The following is a 26,560-nucleotide window of genomic DNA, read 5'->3' as shown; positions in this document are numbered from 1 at the left end:
TGTGAAGCTACTGTTTAATTGAAAACAAATTTAGACGGAAGTTTAGTGAGTTGTGTCTGATGATGTTGCTGGTCAAACATGTATTCGGCTGGTAAATTTACACCAACTGGCTTTTCTTTTTTTTTTTTTTCTTTTTTTCCTCGAGTCATCCCAATATCAATAATCATAAACCCTATCTAACGGATCCAAATCAATCCAAATTGTTGACGTTTTAATAAATAAGTGTTTCCGGGTCATAGTGACCTTACTGTTCATTGCCGTGTCCTCCATCTTCCTCACTCCCCTCTGCGCGTCTCAAGCCGGTCCGTGTAGGTGACCAGCGGAGAAACACCAAGATGCTGTCAGTTCGCGTCGCAGCGGCCCTTGCCCGTACTCTCCCCCGCAGGGCTGGATATGTAAGCATTTTCTGTTTTTGTGCCATGCTTTAATTGTATGCTTTTACCAATGTCAGTAAACAAAGTTGACATAATGTGCATTCGAACGGCAAATGGCGAGGCCGTGCATGCAGACGGCCATCTTGCACTTGAGGGCCCGTTTGGTTTTGTAGCCATATCATTTGCGTAGCATTGACATTTGATGACGTTGGAAGATTAAAGTCATTTATTAAAATCTCAGATGTATAATATGTTGTTATCTACCAATGACGTCGATTAACCATACATTCCCAACCAAAGCGTGAGCCACCTGGCAGCTAAGCTAATGTTACTGAAGGTCAGGTTTGGTCATAATCCATTGGCTGTTCCGAATGACAGCTGTCCACAGATATTGTTCATGCACGTTTGTGTGTATTGACAGCAGATATGGCATATTAAATGTTATTTATTCGTTGGCCGGGTCAATGCATTGCATTTATTGGCTGATAACTAGTGCTAACGATCCACATGGTAGGACCTTCACTGACAGCAAATAGATGACTAGCTAGCTAATAAAAAATGTGTAAGATGAATAGTGAACTTGTGGTCATGTCGCTTTGATGATAAATGGCAAGGTCAAAGTAACCGTAGATAAATTCGCGTGCTTGATGACCGTAGTCAGTCTTCCACTACTGAACATGTCGTGACTGTTTGCATGCATGAGAATTTACACATCTCAAATACTTCTCTTACAGGTATCCAAAAATGTTGCGGCTGCATGTGTAGGAGTCAATCACCTGCACACCACACGACCATGGCTGGTAAAGACCGGTAAGTGTTTTTAACACTTTTGTTAATGGATTTGTTTGTATAGCTTTTAGGTATGGGCACCCTCTACTTTAAGTGCTCCTCATTGCCATCCCCCAACCTCAATATATCTACTCTGTTATGTGTGAACTTAAGTAACTTATAAATGTTTTGCATCTGCAGGCACTGCAGAGGTATCTTCTATTCTGGAGGAGAAGATCATGGGAGCTGACACAAAGGCAGACCTGGAGGAGACTGGCCGTGTGCTGTCCATCGGTGATGGTATTGCCAGAGTGTACGGGCTCAGGAACGTCCAGGCAGAGGAGATGGTGGAGTTCTCCTCTGGGCTCAAGGTGAGCCCAGTGTTTTTACTTGCAAGCTTATCATGACTTAATTTTTGTTCGGCTGGAGGGGGTGTCGCAGTAGCAATAAGAACGATCAAGTAACGATGACAACTGATGACATCTGCCAGAGAAGCTACCTTATTTGATTATGATTATGTTGATGATATTATTTGGGGGAATATGCAATGCAGAAAAGTGGTCTCTTGTGAGACTTATCAAAATAAGCCTGGATTTTCCTTTAGCGACGTTGATGGAATACCCCGCGGGACTCAAAACTGAATAACCATGTTAACTTTTTTTTTTTGCAGGGTATGTCTCTGAACTTGGAGCCTGACAATGTTGGTGTTGTGGTGTTCGGTAACGACAAACTCATCAAAGAGGGTGACGTTGTCAAAAGAACGGGAGCCATTGTGGATGTACCTGTTGGCTTAGAGCTGCTTGGCCGTGTGGTGGACGCTCTGGGAAACGCCATCGATGGCAAGGTCAGGACCTATTCAATGGATGAGTGACTCTTACTGCATCTTCTTGCGCAGATTGCTGATGAGGGATATGATTCAACTGTGAGGATTTAGTATGTAGCACCAATGTTGGTGCTGGGTAAAAAAGTAATTATTTCCCCATTATTATTATTTCAGGGTCCCCTTGGGGCCAGTATCCGCAGGCGTGTGGGGCTGAAGGCCCCAGGCATCATCCCCAGGATCTCTGTGAGGGAGCCCATGCAGACTGGAATTAAGGCTGTGGACAGTCTGGTGCCCATTGGGCGTGGACAGCGTGAGCTCATCATTGGTGACAGACAGACTGGGTAAGAGGATATTCCCTCTGCTGTTAGCTTTTGGCAAGGTTTAGTATTCAATACCCAGAGCAACCGATCTTGAGTTACTTAGAATGGTTACTGTATATGGCAGTTTAAGGCAAAATGGTCACTTTAAATGTTTGCACAGCACTTTTTGTCATGCCTCCATTTTTTTACCACCTGTTCTTGTTATTCAAGACAATCAGTTGAAGTCTTTCCAACAACCTCCCAGTATTTAACATGGTAGATCCAGCCAATATTATCATTGGTATTCAGAAGTTAAGCTAAGTCATCCTTTTTCAGCAAAACCGCCATTGCCATTGACACCATCATCAACCAGAAACGGTTCAATGAAGGTACTGATGAGAAGAAGAAGCTGTACTGCATCTACGTTGCCATTGGCCAGAAGAGATCCACCGTGGCTCAGCTGGTGAAGAGGCTGACTGATGCTGACGCCATGAAGTACACCATCGTGGTCTCTGCCACTGCCTCTGATGCCGCTCCCCTGCAGTACCTGGCTCCATACTCTGGCTGCTCCATGGGAGAGTTCTTCAGGGACAATGGCAAGCACGCCCTGATCATCTATGATGATTTGTCCAAGCAGGTCAGTTTAACAAGATGGGCTGTGGGAGATTGATGGATTAGATTTGATCCTAAGCACTGCAACATTGCGACACTAACCTTGCTTCCCACCTCCCTCCCACCAACAGGCGGTGGCCTACCGTCAAATGTCTCTGCTGCTGCGTCGTCCCCCTGGTCGTGAGGCCTACCCTGGTGATGTGTTCTACCTGCACTCCCGTCTGCTAGAGAGAGCAGCCAAGATGAACGAGAACTTTGGTGGCGGCTCCCTGACCGCCCTGCCTGTCATTGAGACACAGGCCGGTGATGTGTCTGCCTACATTCCAACCAACGTCATCTCTATCACAGACGGACAGGTATGTTTGTGTCCTTGATTTTTATCATCCGATTCGTAATGCTTGAGCCAGACTCTAAATTTCTTATCCTCCTCAGATCTTCTTGGAGACAGAGTTGTTCTACAAAGGTATCCGTCCCGCCATCAATGTGGGTCTGTCTGTATCTCGTGTCGGCTCTGCTGCCCAGACCAAGGCCATGAAGCAGGTGAGCTTTGTCCAATATGTGTATTATTATCTAGCCCCAGGGTCTTGATGATGAATAAAATGATGATGAAACCTGAATCTCCTCATCAGGTGGCTGGTACCATGAAGCTGGAGCTGGCCCAGTACCGTGAGGTGGCTGCCTTTGCCCAGTTCGGTTCTGATTTGGACGCTGCCACCCAGCAGCTGCTGAACCGTGGCGTTCGCCTGACTGAACTCCTGAAACAGGGACAGTACTGTGAGTATCTCCTAGGAGAGTGTAGTAGATTAGTGATCTTCTGAATGTTCACTCTGGAGGCTAAGCAGTCAATAACTTGCCATGACTACGCTCTTATCTAACGTGTGGCTAATTGTGTGTTCCTTCTGCAGCCCCCATGGCCATTGAGGAGCAGGTAACAGTCATCTATGCTGGTGTGAGGGGACACTTGGACAAAATGGACCCTTCCAAGATCACACGGTTTGAGAAGGCTTTCCTGCAGCACGTTCTCAGCCAGCACCAGGAACTTCTGGCCACAATTAGGTAATCCAGATTCAAGACCAGTGTGTGTTGCTGTATGTTGCTGTTGCAATTAAGTGTATTATCAAATCATGTGTGTGATTGGACATGTCTTAACCCCAATTTCCTCTTACAGGGCTGATGGCCAGATTTCTGAGACAGCAGACATCAAGTTGAAGCAGATTGTCTTGACCTTCCTCTCCAGCTTTGAGTAATGTGTTAATATTTGGTCAAAGTATTTTGTCAATGTTTGCATAGTGCGCTAGTTAAACTTTCTATGAACTTCAAGTGGCACTTGATCTTTAATGTACAGATATCTCCTGACAGAGAATAAAGCGTTCCTACCCCAGGATTCTTGGACTCCTTCCTTACTGTGTCTTCTTTTTTGGTATGGTCTTGACTTACAACATTGAAACATCATCTGAAGAGCTTAATTCCAAAACTATATCCATTAGCAAATGTTGGTCATGTGACATTTGTCATGATTTTTTATAAAGATTGATTACATCCTAACCCAAATAACATGGCTACTGTGCTTTCCAATATGAAGAGTTCCATTTCATGCATTTGTTGGAAAGAAAATGTATTTGACAATTGCGAGTGTTTTGGAATGAAACACTTAATCTCATTCAAGACTCTTTAATTGTTCTAATTTAAACACAGTTGGGGCAATATGGAACAAATGAGAAACACATTTTACTGATGGCAAGAGGCAGGAACACACCTCAACTGCAGTGGTTTGGTCTGTCACTGGTTCTCCTCTGATAACATCATTGTTTACATCTCAGTGAAATCCCTGCATGTGTCCTGTAAATTAAAAATCTATGGCCAGAACAACCTAATTTTCCTGATCAAACGGTTTGTATATGAATTTCAATCATGAATGGTACACCAGTTATTAGTTTCACGTTGTTAGATTGACAAACAGAAGAACAGGTCTCCTGGCTGTAGTGTCTCAAATGGCACATGACATCTGAATCTAGTAAGTTGATGACTTTGACTTCGGTTATCCTTACTGGCACAGTTTGACTTAGGATGAACTTCAGTCACCACTCACATGAATGTTTTGACATGATGGTGTGATATTGTATTATTTTACAGTATTATCTTATTAATTGCATTTTCTTAATTTAGCGGACACCTTTATCCAAAGCGACTTACAACAAATACAATTGTCTAAGAAGTGAATCACCTATCTATCAGTCATCATACGAAAAAGAAATCCATGCTAGGACCAGGTGCCATTGGCAGTCTCAATATTAGAAAAGGAAGATTTGTTATTTATTTATTATTCATGTATTTACAGTAGAGAAACTGTACAGTGGGGATGAAGAGGTCTTGAGGGGGGACAATTACGATGTACCCTGAAGACACGTATGAAAAATGAATAACATGACTATGTAAACATGAGAACCTGAACCTGACCTGATAATAAAGCAATGATAAAAGTCATGTCAGTCACGGAGCTTAGTCTTTTCAGACCAATGACAAGTTGTTACTAGGAAGAAAATACCAAGAAGCGTTCCCTTTCGTGATTGGCTCGTTGACGTGGTGATGTTCCTCCGTGCTTTACCGCAGCGCTGAGCGAAGCTAGCTACTGATCATACTAGTCGGCGGTGCTCTCAGTTGGACAGGGACACATACATGAGAAGGCTACGAAACTAAAGAAAACCACAATCACTCTTCGAATATACCAGACGGAGTACCATGGCGTCAGGAGGAGAGTAAGTTGTCGCCGCTAGCTTCCTACCTAGTCATGTTTAAAAGGCCAGCAAGGATCCGGTTACTACTAAGACACGTTAAAATGTTCGCTTTGTGCTAAACAAGTTGGGCAGACCGCTTAGCAAGCTAATGTAGCTAGCACCAAATCATAACAGTTATGGAGCGATCTAGTTGCCTATCTGAGCTCGCCTTCGTGGCCCGATTATGTGTATGTGACAGAGGGTGACATTGTTGGAACCCCGAGTTAGCGTCGATTGTAACCTTTACTAGCGAGTTATTCTCTAACGCTAAGCTAGCCTGTTAGCTAATGACAGCCTACTTTTGGGCTCTCTTGTTTTTCCTGCTGTGTCACTCGTGTGGGCCTGCGCAACAGTAGCTGTTGTCTTTGTGGCTTTGCGTGTTTTTGGAGAATGGATATTAGGGTCTCACTCACGTACTTTCATCACATCATCGTACGATGAAGCATTATGCTTCTCGAAACACCGAATATCCAACTTATGTTATTTCCCCCCCAGGTTCAGGTTTACTGCTAAGTTTAGCTAGCCACGTCATATTAGCAAAATGTAGCTACATTATTGATCATAACTGCTGTTACGAATCTCCCCCTCAGATCGAAGAATAATGATGATCTTTCCACGGCGATATTAAAGCAGAAGCCCAGGCCCAACCGGTTGATTGTGGATGAGTCAATTAATGAAGACAACAGTGTGGTCTCTCTGTCCCAGGTGAGGGGGTGAATCTGATGTTCAGTCACATAAGAAAGAAACAACAGAACATAAATAAATACTTTTAAAAATATGTTTTCCAAGTAAGCCCTGCCCAAGAAAGCAGCATACGTACACAAGAGACACAACACCGCATACAATATATCATATGATTATTATTTCGTGTTTGTGATCGATTTCTCTGTCCTGTCCTAGGCCAAGATGGATGAGCTACAGCTGTTCAGGGGAGACACAGTGCTGATGAAAGGGAAGAAGAGACGGGAGTCAGTCTGCATTGTGCTCTCTGACGACACATGCTCAGATGAGAAAATCCGCATGAACAGAGTGGTCCGCAACAACCTTAGAGTTCGTCTGGGAGATGTTATCAGGTGAGATGTAGAGAATGTTGGCATCAGTGCAAATAGGTAGAGGGTACCAGACCTCTTAACTCGACTGAAGTCACCAGGAATAGCCCACATTCATGTGTTTCTCTTGTGGTATCACAGTATCCAGCCATGCCCAGATGTGAAGTATGGGAAGCGCATCCATGTTCTGCCCATTGATGACACCGTTGAGGGGATCACAGGCAACATTTTTGAAGTTTACCTCAAGCCCTACTTCCTAGAGGCCTACAGGCCCATTAGGAAAGGTAATATTCATGCTCCTGGTCTTCTGATTTACTGGTCACTAACAATATCTCTCTATTCAAATAGAGTAAAAAGTACAAAGGCATGTTGTGATGCATGTGGGGGTTATCATTTGGGTGGTCATGGTCAGTGTTAAGGGTTGTGTGTTAATGATTCATCTCTGTTGCCTGTAGGGGACATCTTCCTGGTGAGGGGAGGCATGCGAGCAGTGGAGTTTAAGGTGGTGGAGACAGATCCCAACCCTTACTGCATCGTGGCTCCAGACACTGTCATCCACTGTGAGGGGGAGCCCATCAAACGTGAGGTAGGTCTGCACTCAGGACTGGCGCCACTGTTCTAACGACAGGACTGGGCTCTGTGCCGATGGATCTTGTGCATGAGAGGAGGATAATGTTGGAGCTGTGTGTTTAGGATGAGGAGGAGTCTCTGAACGAGGTGGGCTACGATGACATTGGCGGAGTGAGGAAGCAGCTAGCACAGATTAAGGAGATGGTGGAGCTGCCCCTGAGACACCCAGCACTGTTCAAGGCCATTGGTGTCAAGGTGAGATAAAAAAAAAATGGGGGGGGGGGGAATTAATTGGATGTGTTTTGTATAAGAAATTCATCATCAACGGCCCGCCATGAATCAATGCATATAGAGGAAACACTGAGATATACAATCTTTCTTATTCTGCTAGAATTTGCCTTTATGGTAATACCATAATGGCATATTTACTAGGGATGTCCCGATCCCACTTTTTCACTACCGATACCGATACCGATACCTGGGCTTCGGGTATCGGCGATACCGATACCGATCCGATATTTGTATAAATTTTTTGACCCCTGAATATTTTTTATTTTATTTTTTTCCTAACACCAGGGGAGCCACCCCTCCTAAATTTCGTTGTTTGGTACCTGTACTGTAGCAATGACAATAAAGACCATTCATTCATTCATTCATTCATTCAAATACCTCCCCAGTATATAGTCCACACCAACAACAGTTAAATTAAAGACTGCCAGCCTTTATTAAAGCAACAAATGCGACGTGTTGTGGATTGGAACTACGGATCATAAGCTTTCAAATGATGTGTCATACATTGAAATCCGAAAAAATATGAAGTTAGAGTAATTTGAATGTTGTTAGACGTCAGGCACATAGGGTTAACCTCTTTGTAATGAAACCGGAAGCACACAGCGCAGCGCTATGCGCATTTTAAGCGCATATAGGACTCGCGTGAAGCGCTATGCGCATTTTAAGCGCATATAGGACTTGCGTGAAGGATTTCTGCGACACGTGTTTCTGTTCACTGTTTTTATTCTCTCATCGCTTATACACATAAGTTTGACTGCGGATGACAGTAGGATCGGATCGGAGCCTTTTTTTTTTCTGGTCCGATCTCCGATCCAGCATTCAGGACCAATATCGGGTCGATATCCGATCTCAGTATCGGATCGGGACATCCCTAATATTTACAGTACATGGACAGTGGATTGAAGCATAGGAAATGTCAGTTTTTTTATACATGGATATGAGATTTTTCAGGTTAGAGAGTAAAGTCAAAATGACATTATCTGACTGCATTGCCCACAGCAATCCAATATTCAATTATAATTGTGTTATAAATTGATATGGATCACCCCCCCAAGGCAGCAAACCTAGGGGAAACACTGATCAATATGAATCACCCCTCAGCCTCCAAGGGGCATCCTGCTGTACGGACCCCCTGGAACAGGAAAGACACTGATCGCCCGTGCTGTGGCCAATGAAACAGGAGCCTTCTTCTTCCTCATCAATGGTGAGATGCACTTTGAACTTTTGTTTACTTCGGATGATAATTACATCGGTAATGGTTATGGTAATAGGAAGAAGTGATCTCAGTTTGCACTCTGCTTGCCTGCTAAATGTTTCAGGGCCTGAGATCATGAGTAAGCTGGCCGGGGAGTCTGAGAGTAACCTGAGGAAGGCCTTCGAGGAGGCAGAGAAGAATGCTCCCGCCATCATCTTCATTGACGAGCTGGACGCCATCGCACCAAAAAGAGAGAAGGTGGGCTCAGATCTTAATGAACATGTTCTCCTCCAGCCAGCCGATCCACTATGATTTCAACCCCCTTCGAGGCCACAGGGTGCGTCATTAACCCTAATTGTTGTCCTCTGCAGACACACGGTGAAGTGGAGAGGCGCATTGTGTCGCAGCTCCTTACACTCATGGATGGGCTGAAGCAGCGAGCGCATGTCATTGTCATGGCAGCCACCAACAGACCTAACAGCATTGACCCCGCCCTGAGGCGATTCGGTAAGGTCCATCAGTATTTATCCATGGGTAATGTTAATGGTGGTTAGAGATGTATGTGTTACAGTGACCTTTTTGTTTCTACAGGGCGCTTTGACAGGGAAGTAGACATTGGCATCCCTGATGCCACAGGCAGACTGGAAATCCTCCAAATCCACACCAAGAACATGAAACTGGCTGACGACGTGGATCTTGAGCAGGTGACTGTAGCGAGTTGATTTTCAATGAAACTCACAGCCATATTATTGAGACAGTGTTATTTGAGTTGTTCACTGACTGAATCCTCCGCTGTCTGAATCCTCCAGGTCGCCAATGAAACTCACGGCCATGTTGGTGCTGACCTGGCAGCTCTGTGCTCTGAAGCTGCCCTGCAGGCCATCAGGAAGAAGATGGATTTGATCGACCTGGAAGATGAAACCATCGACGCAGAGATCATTAGCTCCCTGGCAGTCACCATGGACGACTTCAGGGTGAGTAGATTTTTTCTCCTCTCCCCTGGCAACCTTAAATGTAAAATGCACTTATAAATAAATAAACGCCTACTATGACCACCAGTGAGCGTTAGAGGCTGTAGTAGCAATGAATCTCTAAGTCAGGATGAACACGTCTCTCTGTTTGCAGTGGGCCCTGAGCCAGAGCAATCCTTCTGCCCTGAGGGAGACCGTGGTGGAGGTGCCCAACGTCTCCTGGGAGGACATCGGAGGTCTGGAGGATGTCAAGAGGGAGCTACAGGAGCTTGTACAGGTAAGTCTTTGGTTCACTAGGAAGTTGTTGGTGAAGCCTGGCAGCTTGACCGGCAGCTTGTTTAACCCATTGGTGTGCTTTTCTTGTTCCAGTATCCAGTGGAGCACCCAGACAAGTTTTTGAAGTTTGGCATGACCCCATCCAAGGGAGTGCTCTTCTACGGGCCCCCGGGTTGCGGTAAGACCTTGCTGGCCAAGGCCATCGCCAACGAGTGCCAGGCCAACTTCATCTCCATCAAAGGACCCGAGCTCCTCACCATGTGGTTTGGAGAGTCAGAGGCCAATGTCAGAGAGATCTTTGACAAGGTAAAGCTTAACCCCAATTAGCCCCTTTATATCAAGATTTCATATCATGTATCAAACGTTATGATATTTATGTATTTTAAACGTTTGCAAAGGATTGTATATGTCACACATGTATTAAGGAGTTATGACCGTCTCTGTTTATGCTCCAGGCTCGTCAGGCTGCCCCCTGTGTGCTGTTCTTTGATGAGCTGGACTCCATCGCTAAGGCCCGCGGTGGCAACGTTGGAGACGGTGGAGGAGCAGCAGACCGCGTCATCAACCAAATCCTGACAGAGATGGATGGCATGTCCAGCAAGAAGAACGTCTTCATCATTGGAGCCACCAATAGACCTGACATCATCGACCCGGCTATCCTGAGACCCGGGCGCCTGGACCAGCTCATCTACATCCCCTTGCCTGATGAGAAGTCTCGCATTAACATCCTCACTGCCAATCTCAGGAAGTCTCCCATCTCCAAGGCAAGTGTCTGTCTGTCAGCTTGCTCCTTTATCAGGTGTAATAGGTATTGATTGTGGAGTGTGGTAGTATGGAAAGTGCTGTGTGCAGAATAAATCTCTTAAATGGATGTTCCTAATCAGATCAAGGCATAATCATTGTGTGGAAATGCATTTAACACACTGCCTCTACCAACCCTGTCTGCTGTAGGATGTGGACTTGGATTTCCTGGCCAAGATGACCAATGGTTTCTCTGGTGCTGACCTGACAGAGATCTGCCAGAGAGCCTGCAAGCTGGCCATCAGGGAGTGCATCGAAAACGAGATCCGCAGGGAAAGGGAGAGACAGACCAACCCCTCAGCCATGGTGACTTGAGTTACTATGTCTCTATTGAGTTAACGACAGTTCAGATGTAACTAAGTCATAACTAGATATTGAGACACCTGCAGTAATTACGACAGTCTGAGCATATGAATCCGTTGATTTCCTGTTTGAAGGAATGATTAGAATCGAGACCTTTTAAACTCGTATAGAGGGTGGCGTGGAGATGATTTTATTTAAAGAGAGATTAAGTTGTTCAACATTGTTTTATTTTTGTCACTCTTGCATCCACAGGAGGTAGAGGAGGATGACCCGGTTCCAGAGATCCGTAAAGACCACTTTGAGGAGGCCATGCGCTTTGCTCGCCGCTCAGTCAGTGACAACGACATCCGCAAATACGAGATGTTCGCTCAGACGTTACAGCAGAGCAGAGGATTTGGCAGCTTCCGGTAAAGCAGAACACATACAGCAAATACCTGCAAAACATAAAACAATAATCCCTTACCTAGCATTATGTTATGTGGTAGGGGAGCATATGATTGACTCCCTGCTTTCTTCTCCCAGGTTCCCCACCAGCACTCAGCCAGGAACAGGGCCCAGCCAGGGCTCAACCAGTGGAACTGGAGGCAACGTCTTTAATGAGGACCAGGACGATGACCTCTATGGTTAAACACAACCCTAAGTGGACCAAAACTCTACCACATGGTGGACCAAAGCTCCTCATACATCCTGGCAAAACTGTACAATGCCATACACACACACACACACACACACACACACAAATTCCATGTTTAAGATTAAATTCATATTTACTTCGATGTCAAGCCTCTCTCATCTCCCTTAAATGTTAGAGACAGCATGTTGCAGCTTGTCTGTAAACAGGCTTTGGGGAAGATTACGTCAGACTTTGTAAGGATTTGGGGGTGGGGGCTGGGTCAGAAGGTTGTAGGAGGGGGATTGAGGAGGATATTTGGCTTCATATGAGCCGCTCAATTGAAGGGTACAATACTAGCCTGTTATAAAGGAATGGGAGGAGATATGCATATGACTTGTCATTTTTTATGAATATAGCATAATGTAATAGGGTTGAACACAAAAAATGTGAAAAATGCAATTCTAAGAAATGAAAAATAAATGACCTGGTGATAATAAGTGTCATTGTTGTTTTTTCCTGTTTTGCTTGATTGTTTAATAAAATAGTCTACTATTCTGTTATAATTGAAATGACGTAACAGCTATTAACTGTTTTGGGGTGAGTTTCCTGAAAGCTTTGTAGCAATATATATTATTATTTTTACCACTTAGCCTTCTAACTTAGCTTCTACGAAGCTTTCAAAAAAATCTACTCCTGAGCAGTTTTCTTGGTTTCTTGGCAGTTTTCTTCCCTTGTGCAGTTAGTAGACCTGTAGAGATCAGGAGGTAACTGATCAAAATTAAACCATGACAAGTAATGTTTGGGATTGATATTAAACACAATCTTTATTTGAAAAGTATAAGTGAATGAAATCAAGCAGTGCATAATACATATTTATTCAAGTGTATGAAGTGCTTAATAAAGACCACATGGCACACATTTTCTAACATGATATAAGCCATAAATTGTGAGCAAAACAAATATGTGAAGCAATTTAGTGACTATCACAAGTGTCTTGGACAATGAACACTGAATAAATGTGATACAGTGACTGCAATTCTTATTAAACAAAAAGTGTTGTAATCTAAAATTGGTGTTAAGTATTACACTGATAGGTATGAACTGAGTATAAACGTGATAATCTTTGTGCAAGTGCTCTTTTTTATAGAATAACATTCAGAAAAGAGAAACATTTATAAAAAATAAGTTAGGTCGTTATTAAAATATCCTTTCATCATACCCAGTATTGCTTGGTATGTATTGCAGGTTTATGATGTTTATGTTTGGGTATGTTATTTTGCCTCACGTAGCAGGGGTCATAATAGTCCCACTCCAACCCTGAGTTCCACACACCGTTGGTGAGACCATCACTGTCACCGGACAAGATGCGGAGGGAGACCCCTGGGGGGTAAACGCATGCATAATTTATCAGCCTACAGTCTGAGTCTATATGACAGTAACCCCAGAGAAATTGTGTGGTACAAGTCCTACAAAAAAAGTGTCCTCATTAAGTAACATTACAATTACGCCAAGAACTCACCAGCGCTTGCTCCGAAGTCACTGTCTAAGCCAGGACCCATGGTCGAAGAGTTCCCGGCGATACAAGAGGTCTCCAGAGGCATGATACTGGCGTACTCGCATTCAAATAGGACCTTATCATGAAACTGGTCTCCACCCGGGTTGTTTAGCTCATTCAGCAATTCCATAGTGCTGCTTCGACGCATCCCCAGGTCAGAGATCACCTGCGTAAAGATAATAATAGACTTGTCCATAGACATGTCCAAGGCATACAATCATATAAGCATATAATCATACAATACAATCATATAAGCATATAATCATATACTTATATAATCATATAAGCTGGTCATATAATTAGAATATCATCAAAAAGTTCATTTATGTCAGTAATTCCATTCAAAAAGTAAAACTTGTATATTATATTCATTCATTACACACAGACTGATATATTTCAAATGTTTATTTCTTTTAATTTTGATGATTATTACTGACAACTAATGAAGATCCCAAATACAGTATCTCAGAAAATTAGAATATTACTTAAGACCAATACAAAACAAGGTTTTTTAAAAATGTTGGCCAACTGAAAAGTACGAACATGGAAAGTATGAGCATGTACAGCACTCAATACTTAGTTGGGGCTCCTTTTGCCTGAATTACTGCAGCAATGCGGCGTGGCATGGAGTCCGTCAGTCTGTGGCACTGCTCAGGTGTTATGAGAGCCCAGGTTGCTCTGATAGTGGCCTTCAGCTCTTCTGCATTGTTGGGTCTGGCGCATCGCATCTTCCTCTTCACAATACCCCATAGATTTTCTATGGGGCTACGGTCAGGCGAGTTTGCTGGCCAATTAAGAACAGGGATAACATGGTCCTTAAACCAGGTACTGGTAGCTTTGGCACTGTGTGCAGGTGCCAAGTCCTGTTGGAAAATGAAATCTGCATCTCCATAAAGTTGGTCAGCAGCAGGAAGCATGAAGTGCTCTAAAACTTCCTGGTAGACGGCTGCGTTGACCCTGGACCTCAGAAAACACAGTGGACCAACACCAGCAGATGACATGGCATCCCAGACCATCACTGACGGTGGAAACTTTACACTGGACTTCAAGCAACGTGGATTCTGTGCCTCTCCTCTCTTCCTCCAGACTCTGGGACCTTGGTTTCCAAAGGAAATGCAAAAGTTACTTTCATCAGAGAACATAACTTTGGACCACTCAGCAGCAGTCCAGTCCTTTTTGTCTTTAGCCCAGGCGAGACGCTTCTGACACTGTCTCTTGTTCAAGAGTGGCTTGACACAAGGAATGCGACAGCTGAAACCCATGTCTTGCATACGTCTGTGTGTGGTGGTTCTTGAAGCACTGACTCCAGCTGCAGTCCACTCTTTGTGAATCTCCCCCACATTTTTTAATCGGCTTTGTTTCACAATCCTCTCCAGGGTGCGGTTATCCCTATTGCTTGTACACTGTTTTCTACCACATCTTTTCCTTCCCTTCGCCTCTCTATTCATTTGCTTGGAGACAGAGCTCTGTGAATAGCCAGCCTCTTTAGCAATGACCTTTTGTGTCTTGCCCTCCTTGTGCAAGGTGTCAATGGTCGTCTTTTGGACAACTGTCAGGTCAGCAGTCTTCCCCATGATTGTGTAGCCTACAGCAGTGTTTCCCAACCCTCTCCTCGGGGCACCCCAGCCGCTCCACATATTTGATCTGTTCCACCACCAGCACACCTGATTCAACTAATCACGTACAAATCAATTATGGTTTGTACTTGATTAGTTGAATCAGGGGTGCTGGTGGTGGAACAGATCAAATATGTGGTGCGGCTGGAGTGCCCCGAGGAGAGGGTTGGGAAACACTGGCCTACAGAACTGGACTGAGGGACCATTTAAAGGTGTTTGCAGGTGTTTTGAGTTAATTAGCTGATTAGAGTGTGGCACCAGGTGTCTTCAATATTGAACTTTTCCCCAATATTAAAATTTTCTGAGATACTGAATTTGGGGTTTTCATTAGTTGTCAGTAATAATCATCAAAACTACAAGCAATAAACACTTGAAATATATCAGTCTGTGTGGAATGAATGTATACATTATACAAGTTTCACTTTTTGAATGGAATTACTGAAATAAATCAACTTTTTGATGATATTCTAATTATATGACCAGCACCTGTATAGCTACAGAATCCAAAGCTCACAAATGTTCACTTACCCTTGTCTGGGGATGGTTCGGTGCAGGTGAATTGGGTGGCACGAGGTTCGGTCGATCGGCCTCAGAGTCACTAGACTGTGTTAAGACAGGGGCGCTCCTGCACCAGTACATTTTGCTGCCAGGCAGGCCAACCCTGGAAGTCGACCCAGTCGTGGATAAAGTCATTAATATGGTGCTCGGCGCCCTCAGAGACTCCGAGCCACCTCCCGTGGCTCCATCCGGTCGGATGAACCTGATCCTATGATCACCTGCTGCTGCCCTCTCCTTCGACGAGGTTCTGGAAGAAGAAGTCACGGGTTGGGCCAACATCGGTTCTGAAACGGACACGTACGTTCTGATGCCGTCCTGATTTGGCAACATTGGCGCGTCTGATATTCTGGTCATTCTCTGGCGCGTCGAGAGAGTTGATTGTAAAAGTGTGCTCTCGTAGTCTTCTCGCCGTTTTCTGTTTCTTTTGGATAAAACTAGTAACTTGTAACCCAGGAACAGGCAGTTCAATAGAAGCAGGAGAACCACACAGGGTATAAGTAGGAGAACGAGTAGAGTCAAGCTTGTAATTGGTAAACCTTCAGTCAAATTGGAGGATTGTGCTGTTGATGCATCGATTTGCGACATTTCATCACGTCACATTTCGTCCAATTCCAGAACACATACAGATTACACAATTGCGTGGCTTAATTGGGGTTTCGGGTCAGGTGTTTTGTTGCAGTAATCAATTTCACGAGGCAGCTCCGACCTTTGTAGCTGAATCTGCTGGACCGGTTGCTTTGATTTCGTATCGTACTTGGCGAACCATGTGGCCTCAAAAATGTCGTCCAGAATTTGGAGATTTTTCGGCATCACCATAATGCAGCAGCTCCACATTTTCATCAACATAGGAGATCTTACTTAGAAATCAACACTTTTGTTTTGAGTAGGCCCACAGATTAACACAAGTTGACTGACTTGCTTGAAAAGCTGTTCACCATTGTAGGCTACTCGACTGCGCGCTCATGAGATGCGCAGGTGTGCCCCGGGGCCGTTAAAGACCTAGCCTGTGAATGATGTTCTCTGGGTTTAAGACCTTACCGTTCTAGTACACCAACTCTACACAACGTTATGATAAGTAATTGTCTAAAATGATTTCTGCTGCCAATAAAACAGAATCATAGATCCTGTTGAATACCTGCATTTATCAAGATTGTTGGAACTAATATTGGATCATTTATTAAAGAGCAGGAATGAAGAATGTGTTGATTAATTATTCAAATGGGGCCAGTGTCAGAGAGAGAGAATCTGTGAGGAGGTAGGCTACTAACTGATACTGTATTTCTGCAATCTTTCCTCTTTCGCTTACCTCAGCATTCGCCACAAGGTGGCACTAGTACATTAGGAGTGGGCTGTTAGCTGCACCTAAACACCATTATTAAACTATTGTCAGCAGCATTCCTGTTTTAATGTTGCCTGTAGTAATGGCAATTATTTGCTCCAAGACTCATGATCATAGCTGCACATTTCATAATACAACCAATCACTTTCAAGGATGGGTAAGAGAGTTAAAAGTCAGGTTTTTTATTCATTGACCATGCTTTTCTTTATGTTTATATCTCAATCTCGAATATACATTTACAGTGTACAGGTTTAGATAGACAATAGGTATATACAAACATTTCAAATTATTCAATTGAACATTTGACAGAGGAATCTCTCTTAGAGACAAAGTTAACTGTTTTTGTACACAAGAACATTCTTGTACACAAGTACATTTTTGTAATTGTAATATAACTCAATGCAGAACTCCAGTCATATGAACACCATACAACTTGTAGAATCATATCATGTCATGTCACGTGATTCAACTACTCAGGGTTCTGTAAGTCTACTGACTTGAATATCATAGAATATCATAGAGTTCTTGATATAGGTTAGCAGTATAGAGTCACAGTACATCTACCCTTTTCATTCAAGAGAAAGGCTAGTCAGTCAGTGGATGTGCCGGGACACAAAGGACTCCATTAGTTATGTAAACCCTACACAGTGCTCCCCTGGCATTATAGGTGTTGAGTATGTATGCCTATAAATGCCTATAATGAGGACGTTCATTTTCAAGCTTCCATCTGACCCCTTCAGTACCACTGCCACCGTCCGAGCACAGGGAGAAGCTGTGTTTAGTTGTGATAGCACCTAGCAAAACTGTGATTGATAACACACAGATATAGCTATGTTGGTCACTAGAACGCTAGCACTGGGCTAGGCTGTGTTTGATGATCTCACGGGACTGGGGAGGGATCCTGTCAGGGAAGAGCACTTGGAACTCCACCACCATGTCCCCGCGCTGAGAGGGGTTCTTGGTCAGGGGTAGCCCCTCACCCCTTAGTCTCCGGACAGCACCAGGTTTGATGACATCACTGCACGGCAGGGGCATCATTCTGTTGTCAATGGTGGGGACGTTAACTGTGCATCCACATAGAGCCTGGAGAGTGAGAGAGAGAGAGAGAGAGAAATAGGGAAAAGGTTAACCTCTATTACCATCTCTAATTTGAGAACATTTTGGAAAAAAAATTGTAAACGACTTGGCATATAATTTGCAACAATTAGTAGCACAGAGAGAATGCAGAGCATGTCTTATCTAACAGCATCATTTTTTGAAGTGACATATTACATCACCGGGAGAATGTGGAGCAGCTGCCCCCAGAAGACAATCATTTCCTCTCTTACATAACGGTACAGTGTTCTGAAATGCTATAATCTCTGCTCCTATGTTCTAGCTGTGTGTGGGAGTAAGTCGAGAGGAAGATGGAGGAGCTGTCTGTGAATGCTTGTATTTTTAATCCGGACGTGGGATGTATGAGTGAGCGCCACACAGAGAAGATGCCAAAGGCTGCCTCGCTCTGGCGCAGAGTCGTATTTGGGAGAGCGAGTGAAGAGTGCTGTGAGGGGGCGAGCTGCAAAGGAGGCTAAATTTAGCTGCAGTTCTCTCACTCTGCAGGGGCTGACGAGGTAGGGGAGGCGTGGGCGGATGCTGTGTTAGTGGGGGTCTGTCAGCCAGGCTAAGGACGAGAGGAGGCTGAGAGGCTTCTCCATAAACAGAATGTTCTATCATCCCTATGCCGTTTATGGCAGTGCTGTACTTCCTAAGCATTACTGCCTTCTTCCACTAATCCATGAACTCACTCTTACCTCTTTGAGGGTTATCTTGGCTGTGTAGACGATGTTGGACCCTTCTCTCCTGTAGCAGGGGTGTTTCTTGTCTTTGAGGATGAAGGCCACATCGGCGGGGATGTTGTTAGGCGTCTCGTCGCCCTCTCTTGGGAAGGTGATCTTGGTTCCTGCCTTCCAGCCTTTCTTCACCACCACGTTAAGGACCTTGTCCTCAGTCCGAAGGCTCCTGCCGTCTGGGTTGAGGCGGTGGCGGGTGATCTTCATGTGCTTGGTGCAGCCATGGAAGACCTCCTCCAGGGTCACCAGGAGGTCATGCACCACAGCCACTCTCTGCAGCCGCCTCCGGCCACGCCGCAGCCCGCCGTCCTGGTTACCGCCCACGTGGCTGAAGGTGAACCGGCTGAAGGGGTTGAAGAGGTCCTCTTCGCTGTCCATCTCCTTCCCGAAGTAGATGTCAAAGTGGTCGGAGCCCTTGAAGAAGGAGGAAAATGTGGTGTGGGCATCGCCGTGGTAAGTGTAGTGGTGGGAGTTCCCCTTGCCCGCCATTGACACCCCACCTCCATTTTTAAGGCCTGTGACACAGACGAGAAAGACAATTCAGTTAATACATTATACTGACAGTGTATGCATCCATACTTGCTTCTATCTTGAGTGATCTTGTATTCTACTCCTAAGCTCCGACAAAGTTCTACTCATGCATATTCAATGCAATGGCTTTCCAAATTTACATTCGCCTCTTTGAAGATTGAGGAAAACATATTTGCCAGGGACTGAATAATTAATAAGTCTGCAGATGACTGCCCTAAATATGTTTGGCTGATTCCCAGGGAGGAGACAGTGCTTAACTTTTTAGTGATAACCTTAACAACAGCATTCACCAAAGGTAATGCTTGCCATCAACCATTTAACTATAGACTAACCTGTCTTCTTATACTAAACTGAGAGTTAAGAGTAAAGGGCCTGCTCTCACCTTCCTCTCCATACTGGTCGTAAATGATTCTCTTCTTGGGGTCGGTCAGAATCTCGTAGGCTTCTGCGATCTCCTTGAACTTGTCCTCTGCGTCTGCTTCGCTGTTCTTGTCAGGGTGGAACTTCAGGGCCATTTTCCTGTATGCCCGTTTGATCTCATCTTCGTTGGAGTCAGACGACACACCCAAGACCTTGTAGAAATCTTTCCCCATGGGCTTGATGGACAGACAGGGAACCTCTGTCTCCGTTTTGGTCTCCTGGAAAAACAGGGGCAGTCACAGGGTTAGACTAATGTTAGCTCAGAATAACCAGTTATCATAAGGCCAACTGATGTCAAGGACAGACGCCTCACTTCATCACACCCACCAATGGAGTCACTCTATCCTTCCCCACGTCCTGAACTAACTGATCAAAGCTCCAGAGCTGAATAAGACATGCGAAGACTAGAGCTCCCTAGTCACTAAATGTCAACCACTCCTCAGTCTTGCGTAAATGGTCTGCCATAAAAATGCACGGCAAGCATCCAGCAGCTTCATGACAACTGGCATGTGTGACATTCAACATCCGATTGACAATGGCCTGAACATTTAGAGCTGAGTCACATAAGATGTCTCTGGTGCTGTGTGTGTGTGTGCTGCTGACCAATGTGAGAGATGCAGACTTCAAAAGATCAGTGCTTTCTTTGAATATAAAATGTTGACCTGTATCGATATCAACTTATCCTTTACTATTGCATGCACTGCACTGCAGCCTTTGTGAAAGTAGTTGGTGAAAAATATAGGCAGGCTAAGGCACTTGAGGGACATTTTATCCCCTCCAGCTTATAATGGAGATATCTGTGCTGTGCATCTATGAGCAAAGTGAGAGAGACTAGACCGATTGGTTGCAGTGGTTCAATAGATACAATCATCTTGAATTATGATATTGTGAAAATCGATTTTCATTGTCCATATGGCTGACGGTAAACAGGCATTAAGAAAAAAATTTTTTTTTCAGTAATCTCAAAATAGGAAACTCAAAATTAGCCCACAAATCGCATGAATGATTAAACTCAGTGTTAAATGACTGTCAACTTTTAGGGGATCGAGCCATCCAGACTGCAACAAAAATAGATCTTATGCCAGAAAACATAATTATACCAAAAAAAGTCAAACTTACCTCTGATGCCGAGCCGGAGCTGTGATCTTTGTGCATAACACGGACCTTGCTCTTGACATTTTTGGTTTTTACACCAAACTGAGTCCAGATTAAAACCATGATGTTGGTGTTTGCTTAAGGGTCGCTGTCCAGGAGCTGTGGTGCTGAAATGCTCGTTAGACTTCAGTTTGCCTGAACGGTTGACTGCAGACTGCTAAATATTGCCTCGGCGGCCAGGCTTGACTACACTCACCACCCACGCATCGTGACCGAGCATTCCCCAAACCCGCCCATTCTCTACGCACTAGAGGGAATACCGTTCCTCCACATTCCTCCGCGAAACCATTGGTGTTCGCTGCGTGATCACACGGATGTAACAGCCCCCTTCTCCTTCTCGAGACTCGTTTCCGGAATTCTAGACACGGCTCAAGGATAGTCACGACCGGTAGGTAAATCCTTTGAGATGTCTAGGGGTGCCGTTTGAGGACGAATATCAGACTCTCCCCCTGATTGAACGTTATCAACATGGTATCTATTCCACTGGATTTGAACAATAGACTAGTAATCATCACCTTCAGATATGATCACTTGTCAATTTGTTACTTAGCAATTAATTGATATTCCCTACTTCAAAAGAAGTACTCAAAAAATAAACATAAAAGGGTGATAATGATAGGCGTATACAGTATCAGGCAGGCTATTGTAGTTACCATAGACATGCATCTATTGAATAAATACGTCATTGGTAATAATAACAATAATAATAATAACTTTTATTTGTAGGCTATAGCACTTTTCCTGCAAACGTTGCAGCTCAACGTATCATCGTCAGTAGTTACAGTGTGACGTGTGATATGATTCCATCAGAACAATTAATGTTCTTTTGTGGTTATCTTGTACGGTTATGGAACATACTGTGAGAAGAGGACATACATGGCCACGCTTCCTCTTCTATGATGCTCACACACAGCCAATGGGAAAGAGGAGTTACCAGTGGATTCTCCATCCATTCCAACAGGAAATGGAGGCAAATTTGGTGTGAATGTGTAGTGCCAGAAGCGTCACTGGCTCAGCGCATCTCTACTACAGTGGAGGCCCTTGTTCTAGAAGAGAGTGAATCAGATTAGTCTCTTTCACAGCATCACACTCTGCCCGCCCACGGAAACAGTGTGCTTGCCTTTCACTCACATATAAAATCACACTTTTTAATACCAGCTCATGTGCCAAACAGTACGCATAATACATACAAATGTGAGCACAGTTGGGTACTTTATTTTAGTTCACAATCCAGGGTAGTAACGTGCAATTATTATGGAGTCCATGTGGGTGAATACAACACACACACAATGATTTTCCTGAAGGCTTGTATCCAGTTGATGTTTAATAACATTGATGCATGGTTTACTGTGCTCCCCCCTCTAACATAAAAAAAAGAATCCTCTGTCTAAACTAAAAACCAAGACCAATGATTAACTGAAAACACAATGTAGAAAGCTGAGGTTTAATTGGCTCTCCTCCTCTGATGAAGTGTTTGACCTATGACAGACTGACATGTGGGTGTGAGTGTGAGTGGGTGTGTGTGTGTGCGTGTATGCTATCCTTCACAAGCTCAGTTCAGTCCCACCTTCCCCCATGCTCGTGTAGGAGCAGTAGATGAGTCAATCGGCTCTGAACACTGAGGACAGACAGAAAGGGTGTGAAACCAATCTCAATCCACCTCATCCCACTGTCCCTGAAAGGTCACACACATCCCCATGTAGAGTTGTGAACATCAGCTGTTTGGTCAGTGTAGGAAGGAGCCCACAGCAGCATTTCATTTCATTATGAGTGGAACGTTCATAGAAAGTGGAGTGGGTGGAGGATGCAATGACTGGCAAGAGGTGAATCAGCACATCTTTTAAAGTGATACTTTATGGTCGCCTTGTCCGATCCCATCTTTTTTCATCCCCCTCTCTCCCTTCCTTCCTGCTTTCCTTCCTCCCTCTTGCTCTCACCATCTCTTCCCACTCTCACACGGTAAGGTAATCAGATGGGACAGAGGATGCTCTTCAGAGAGTGTTGCGTACAGATGCATCAATAACGTTCTCAATGATATGAATCTGTCTGAGTGCCAGGGAAGGGGAGGCAGTGATGTATGATGCCTGCCTGGGAAAAGCAGTTTTTTTTTTGCTGGAGGAACGTTTTGTGAACGCACCTCAACCCATCTGCTCCCTGTCTGCATTGCTGTAATCGACTGCATTTTAAATCCCTCTTGACATCCAGAGAGAAATGAGCTTCGGGAGAAAACTAAGGTTCCAATCTCTATGTATTCACCCCAAAATGAGGAGAAATGGAGTAAGAGACCAGTGTTGTAAAAGAAAGGGTTTAATATTCTATGAGTCATTGATTTCAGCCATTCAAACACACAGCAGCAATGCGGCTTCCCTTAGTGAATGCTGCCCTCTGCTGGATAATGAAATCATGACACAGAAATGGCCACGCTGTATGTGTGTGAACCATAGCACCAAAGAGGAAATAATATACTATATATTTTATCTATAAAATTAGCTGGGTGTGTTTCTTGCCATATAAGCTTACTAACATCTTCCCCTACCCCACTGATATGACATGTGGTCTTATATCTTCGTTCTCCTCCAGTACTGTCTCATCTGTACTGCTCTGCTGCTGCTGGTGCTGCTGCTGGTTGTGGTTGTGGTGAACCCCCGCCCTCTCTGAGTGTCTCCTCTCCCTGTAGTACCAACGGTTCTCCTCAGGGTACGTCACTGCTGATAGAGGGAGTCTGTACACCGCCTCGATTTCCGTTGACATGAGGAGGAAGATGAGGGTTGACAAGCAGAAAGGCCAGGTGCATGCTGGTAACCCAAACTAAAAGGAAGTTACATGGAAAAAAGGTTTAGGTCCGACTCGATATCTTCAAGTTTTGTTGGCATTTATGGATTTTATTTTATTCTTATTCCTCAAAAGCTCTAATATGGGCTTAATTCACTCTGTCAAGTCCCAAAAAATTGACACTTTAAATACTTACAATAGACATCAGATTTGAGATGGCCATGAACATGTATGCGCAGAAAAAGGCTGAAAGTAGACAATCAACATTTTGCTCAACAAGCACGATGAATCAATATTACTAATCTGACCTACTGTACAAATGTGACCTACTGAATGTTCATTGTTTTCAGGATGCATCGGGCAGAATGAAGGTGTTGGGCTTAATAGTACAGGCATTATACAATATGACCTCAGACAAATTGCAACAGAAACTCTTTCAACTGTCCTAGTCTCATGGATATGTCCTTCATAACATATCAAAAGTCTTAAGTGGTGGAAAGTATTGAAAAATACTGAAACTGGTGATGCCACAATTTCCCATTGACGCCCATGTTAAATAATGTTTTTATGCATGTCTTCTTGTCTGATGTCCACACAAAGTGTTCAATACTGTAAGGGTTTTTTGTTTAGGGGACACAGTAGAGGGGGAAAGCGGGTGTCTTCAGGAGAAAGCGGGTGTCTTCAGGAGGAGCAGTTAAGGTGTAACCTGAAGAGATGGGTCTTCAGTCTACGACAGAAGATGGGTAGTGACTCTGCAGTTCTGACAGCCGTGGGAAGCTCATTCCACCAGCAGGGAGCCAGTGTTGTGAAGAGACGTGATCGGGCAGCATGACTGCCGTGTTGGTGTAGAGGTGGTGGGGCCAGTCGGCCAGCCGAGGTGGAGGAGCAGAGTGAACGGGCTGGAGTTTGGGGGGTGACCATTTCCTTCAGGTAGGCAGGGGCTGTCCCTTTAGCTGCCTGGTATGCAAGCACCAGGGTCTTGAAACAAATGCGAGCTGCTATCAGGAGCCAGTGCAGGGTGCGAAGGAGAGGGGTGACATGAGAGAATTTGGGGAGGTTGAACACCAGCCAGGCAGCAGCGTTCTGGATGAGCTGCAGAGGTCTGATGGCGGAGGCGGGTCCAGTTGGAACATCCAGATGTCTACCAGAGATTTAGAGAGGGATTCCATGTGGTCAGATGAAGTGATTGCTCATGGGCTGGCCTGTCTGTAGATCTCGTTATCTGATGAGAAGTAAGAAAACCTGTGGTGGCCTCACAAGAGGGCGAGGGATGACAGAGCAGCAACGTTTGACATGGCTGCTCTCCATGCCAGCTTGTGCTGAAGTCAACAATGCCATGCAAGAGCTGACAGGGGTGAACCACAACACTGGGGAGCAGAACAAGGACATGACAGATGCAAGACAAGCATGTGACATGAAGGATACACTGACAGTTCTGAACTCCAAGAGAGAAACCCCTTCTGCTCCGATTCAAGCTTGCGCAGTGTCTCAACTGGGGTCCATGCGCACCATTCTGTGAATGTTGAAAAGGCAAAGATCATCGGAAACACCATCTTGGCCAGCATGGAGGGACAGACTACTGCTGAGTACACATTCAAGAAGAAGGAGCAGGTAATCACGATGAGTATAAAGTCCTCAGTCAAGATTGATGATGAAGCAGTGCAGGTGGATCCTCAACTACTTTTCCAGCGACTCATAATTGCTGCTAAAGCTTCCCAAGACCTGGCATCAGTGTTCAGGTATGAGACCTGGCAGTGTTCAGGTATGAGACCTGGCACCAGTGTTCAGGTATGAGCTGTGTAGTTATCCTCCAGCGCTGTTTGACACCTCCCTGCTGCTTCGACAGCCACAGAAGCCAGTGCTAGCAGATGCCATTTGGGAGCTCCTCACACCTGACCTTCCGGGAAACACAGACACATCCACAAAAGACATGACACACCGCAGGCGAGCAGGTGGGAGGACTGGAGCAACCGTAACCATGGATGAAGACATGCCTATTACGATGAATAAAGACCTGTTCCTTCCAAACACAAACAAGCAGCAGTTCATCAACATGCTCAGTGGTCACCTACAGAAGAACTGTAGGTGACCTACAGTACCATGCTTCAGAATAAAAGTCTGAAAAAATAAGATTCTGAATAAAAGTCTGAAAAATTAAATTTCAGAATAAAAGTCCGAACATTTTAATTTCTGAATAAAAGTCAGAACATTTTAATTTCTGAATAAAAGTCAAAAAATGTAATTGTCTGAATAAAAGTCCAACATTTTAAATTTCTGAATAAAAGTCAGAAAAATAAAATTTCTGAATAAAAGTCAGAAAAATAAAATTTCTGAATAAAAGTCTGAAAAATACAATTCTGAATAAAAGTCCAGTATGTGCTGGATGGTGGAGTATTGGTTCAGCGCATCGTATGGACATGTGGATCCACATACAAGGACATTGCAAGCTGTACAGCGAGTATGTCACAAGGAAGTATGGAGAGGCAGTTGTTGTGTTCGACGGTTATCAGGGCACATCCACAAAAGACATGACACACCGCAGGCGAGCAGGTGGGAGGACTGGAGCAGCCGTAACCATGGATGAAGACATGCCTATTACGATGAATAAAGACCTGTTCCTTTCAAACAACACAAACAAGCAGCAGTTCATCAACATGCTCAGTGGTCACCTACAGAAGAACTGTCAGACGTACCATGCTCCAGGTGATGCTGATCTCCTCATTGTGCAAAAAGCAGTGCAGTCTGCCACAGTAACAAACACTGTGCTCATTGGTGATGATACAGATCTACTCGTCCTCCTCATATACCAAACCAACCTCAAGTCACATGACCTCTTCTTCAAACCTGAGGCAAAGAAGAGCATGAAGAAGCCACGTGTCTGGAACATCAAGGCCGCCAAGCAGCAGCTGGGGCCCAGTGTTTGCCCTCACATCCTCTTCATCCATGCAATAACTGGGTGTGACACTACCTCCCGTATTTATGGCATTGGGAAAGGAGCTCCCCTCAAGAAATTCACAACCAGTGATGACTTCTGTGAGCAAGCTAGTGTTTGACACACAGTCAGCT

At 44.5% G+C, this 26,560-nt stretch overlaps 4 protein-coding genes across 4 annotated transcripts; 2 read left to right on the top strand and 2 right to left on the bottom strand.

Annotated features, from left to right (window-relative positions):
* Positions 1-269: 269 nt before the first annotated feature.
* Positions 270-4,260, top strand: atp5fa1 (ATP synthase F1 subunit alpha). The gene is made up of 11 exons (XM_080528690.1): positions 270-395; positions 1,109-1,184; positions 1,344-1,513; positions 1,813-1,986; positions 2,140-2,306; positions 2,601-2,901; positions 3,008-3,232; positions 3,309-3,416; positions 3,506-3,650; positions 3,782-3,932; positions 4,045-4,260. Exons 1-11 carry the CDS (start codon positions 336-338, stop codon positions 4,121-4,123), a joined length of 1,656 nt encoding a protein of 551 aa, XP_080384816.1. The 5' UTR covers positions 270-335; the 3' UTR covers positions 4,124-4,260.
* A 1,237-nt stretch (positions 4,261-5,497) lies between these two features.
* On the top strand, positions 5,498-12,203 carry LOC308155443 (transitional endoplasmic reticulum ATPase). Its single transcript, XM_080528764.1, has 17 exons — positions 5,498-5,632; positions 6,241-6,355; positions 6,551-6,723; positions 6,841-6,983; positions 7,155-7,285; positions 7,393-7,524; positions 8,662-8,764; positions 8,880-9,013; positions 9,127-9,262; positions 9,347-9,459; positions 9,565-9,729; positions 9,881-10,003; positions 10,096-10,308; positions 10,458-10,766; positions 10,954-11,109; positions 11,359-11,513; positions 11,629-12,203. The coding sequence occupies exons 1-17, from the start codon at positions 5,616-5,618 to the stop codon at positions 11,732-11,734; spliced, it is 2,424 nt and encodes an 807-aa protein (XP_080384890.1). The 5' UTR covers positions 5,498-5,615; the 3' UTR covers positions 11,735-12,203.
* A 729-nt stretch (positions 12,204-12,932) lies between these two features.
* Positions 12,933-16,033, bottom strand: hwa (huluwa; the record flags this gene model as incomplete). The annotated part of the gene is made up of 3 exons (XM_080529465.1): positions 12,933-13,099; positions 13,239-13,440; positions 15,419-16,033. The coding sequence occupies 3 exons, from the start codon at positions 16,031-16,033 to the stop codon at positions 12,933-12,935; spliced, it is 984 nt and encodes a 327-aa protein (XP_080385591.1).
* Positions 16,034-17,636: 1,603 nt separating this feature from the next.
* Positions 17,637-20,785, bottom strand: LOC308154943 (dnaJ homolog subfamily B member 5; the record flags this gene model as incomplete). The annotated part of the gene is made up of 4 exons (XM_080528166.1): positions 17,637-17,870; positions 18,578-19,131; positions 19,530-19,785; positions 20,687-20,785. The coding sequence occupies 4 exons, from the start codon at positions 20,783-20,785 to the stop codon at positions 17,637-17,639; spliced, it is 1,143 nt and encodes a 380-aa protein (XP_080384292.1).
* Between the last annotated feature and the right edge of the window lie 5,775 nt (positions 20,786-26,560).

This window comes from Nansenia antarctica (genome assembly GCF_963989245.1).
Source record: "Nansenia antarctica genome assembly, chromosome: 4".
NCBI lineage: Eukaryota > Metazoa > Chordata > Actinopteri > Argentiniformes > Microstomatidae > Nansenia > Nansenia antarctica.
This window is presented reverse-complemented; position numbering and strand designations above follow the sequence as displayed.

Bases quoted from the DNA above. Each gene is read 5' to 3' on its own strand.
- atp5fa1 (XM_080528690.1), top strand. From the start codon at position 336: ATGCTGTCAGTTCGCGTCGCAGCGGCCCTTGCCCGTACTCTCCCCCGC. The intron at 1,514-1,812 runs GTGAGCCCAGTG...TTTTTTTTGCAG, and splicing joins AGTTCTCCTCTGGGCTCAAG to GGTATGTCTCTGAACTTGGA. The intron at 3,933-4,044 runs GTAATCCAGATT...TTCCTCTTACAG, and splicing joins GAACTTCTGGCCACAATTAG to GGCTGATGGCCAGATTTCTG.
- LOC308155443 (XM_080528764.1), top strand. The intron at 6,984-7,154 runs GTAATATTCATG...TGTTGCCTGTAG, and splicing joins CTACAGGCCCATTAGGAAAG to GGGACATCTTCCTGGTGAGG. The intron at 7,286-7,392 runs GTAGGTCTGCAC...CTGTGTGTTTAG, and splicing joins GGGAGCCCATCAAACGTGAG to GATGAGGAGGAGTCTCTGAA.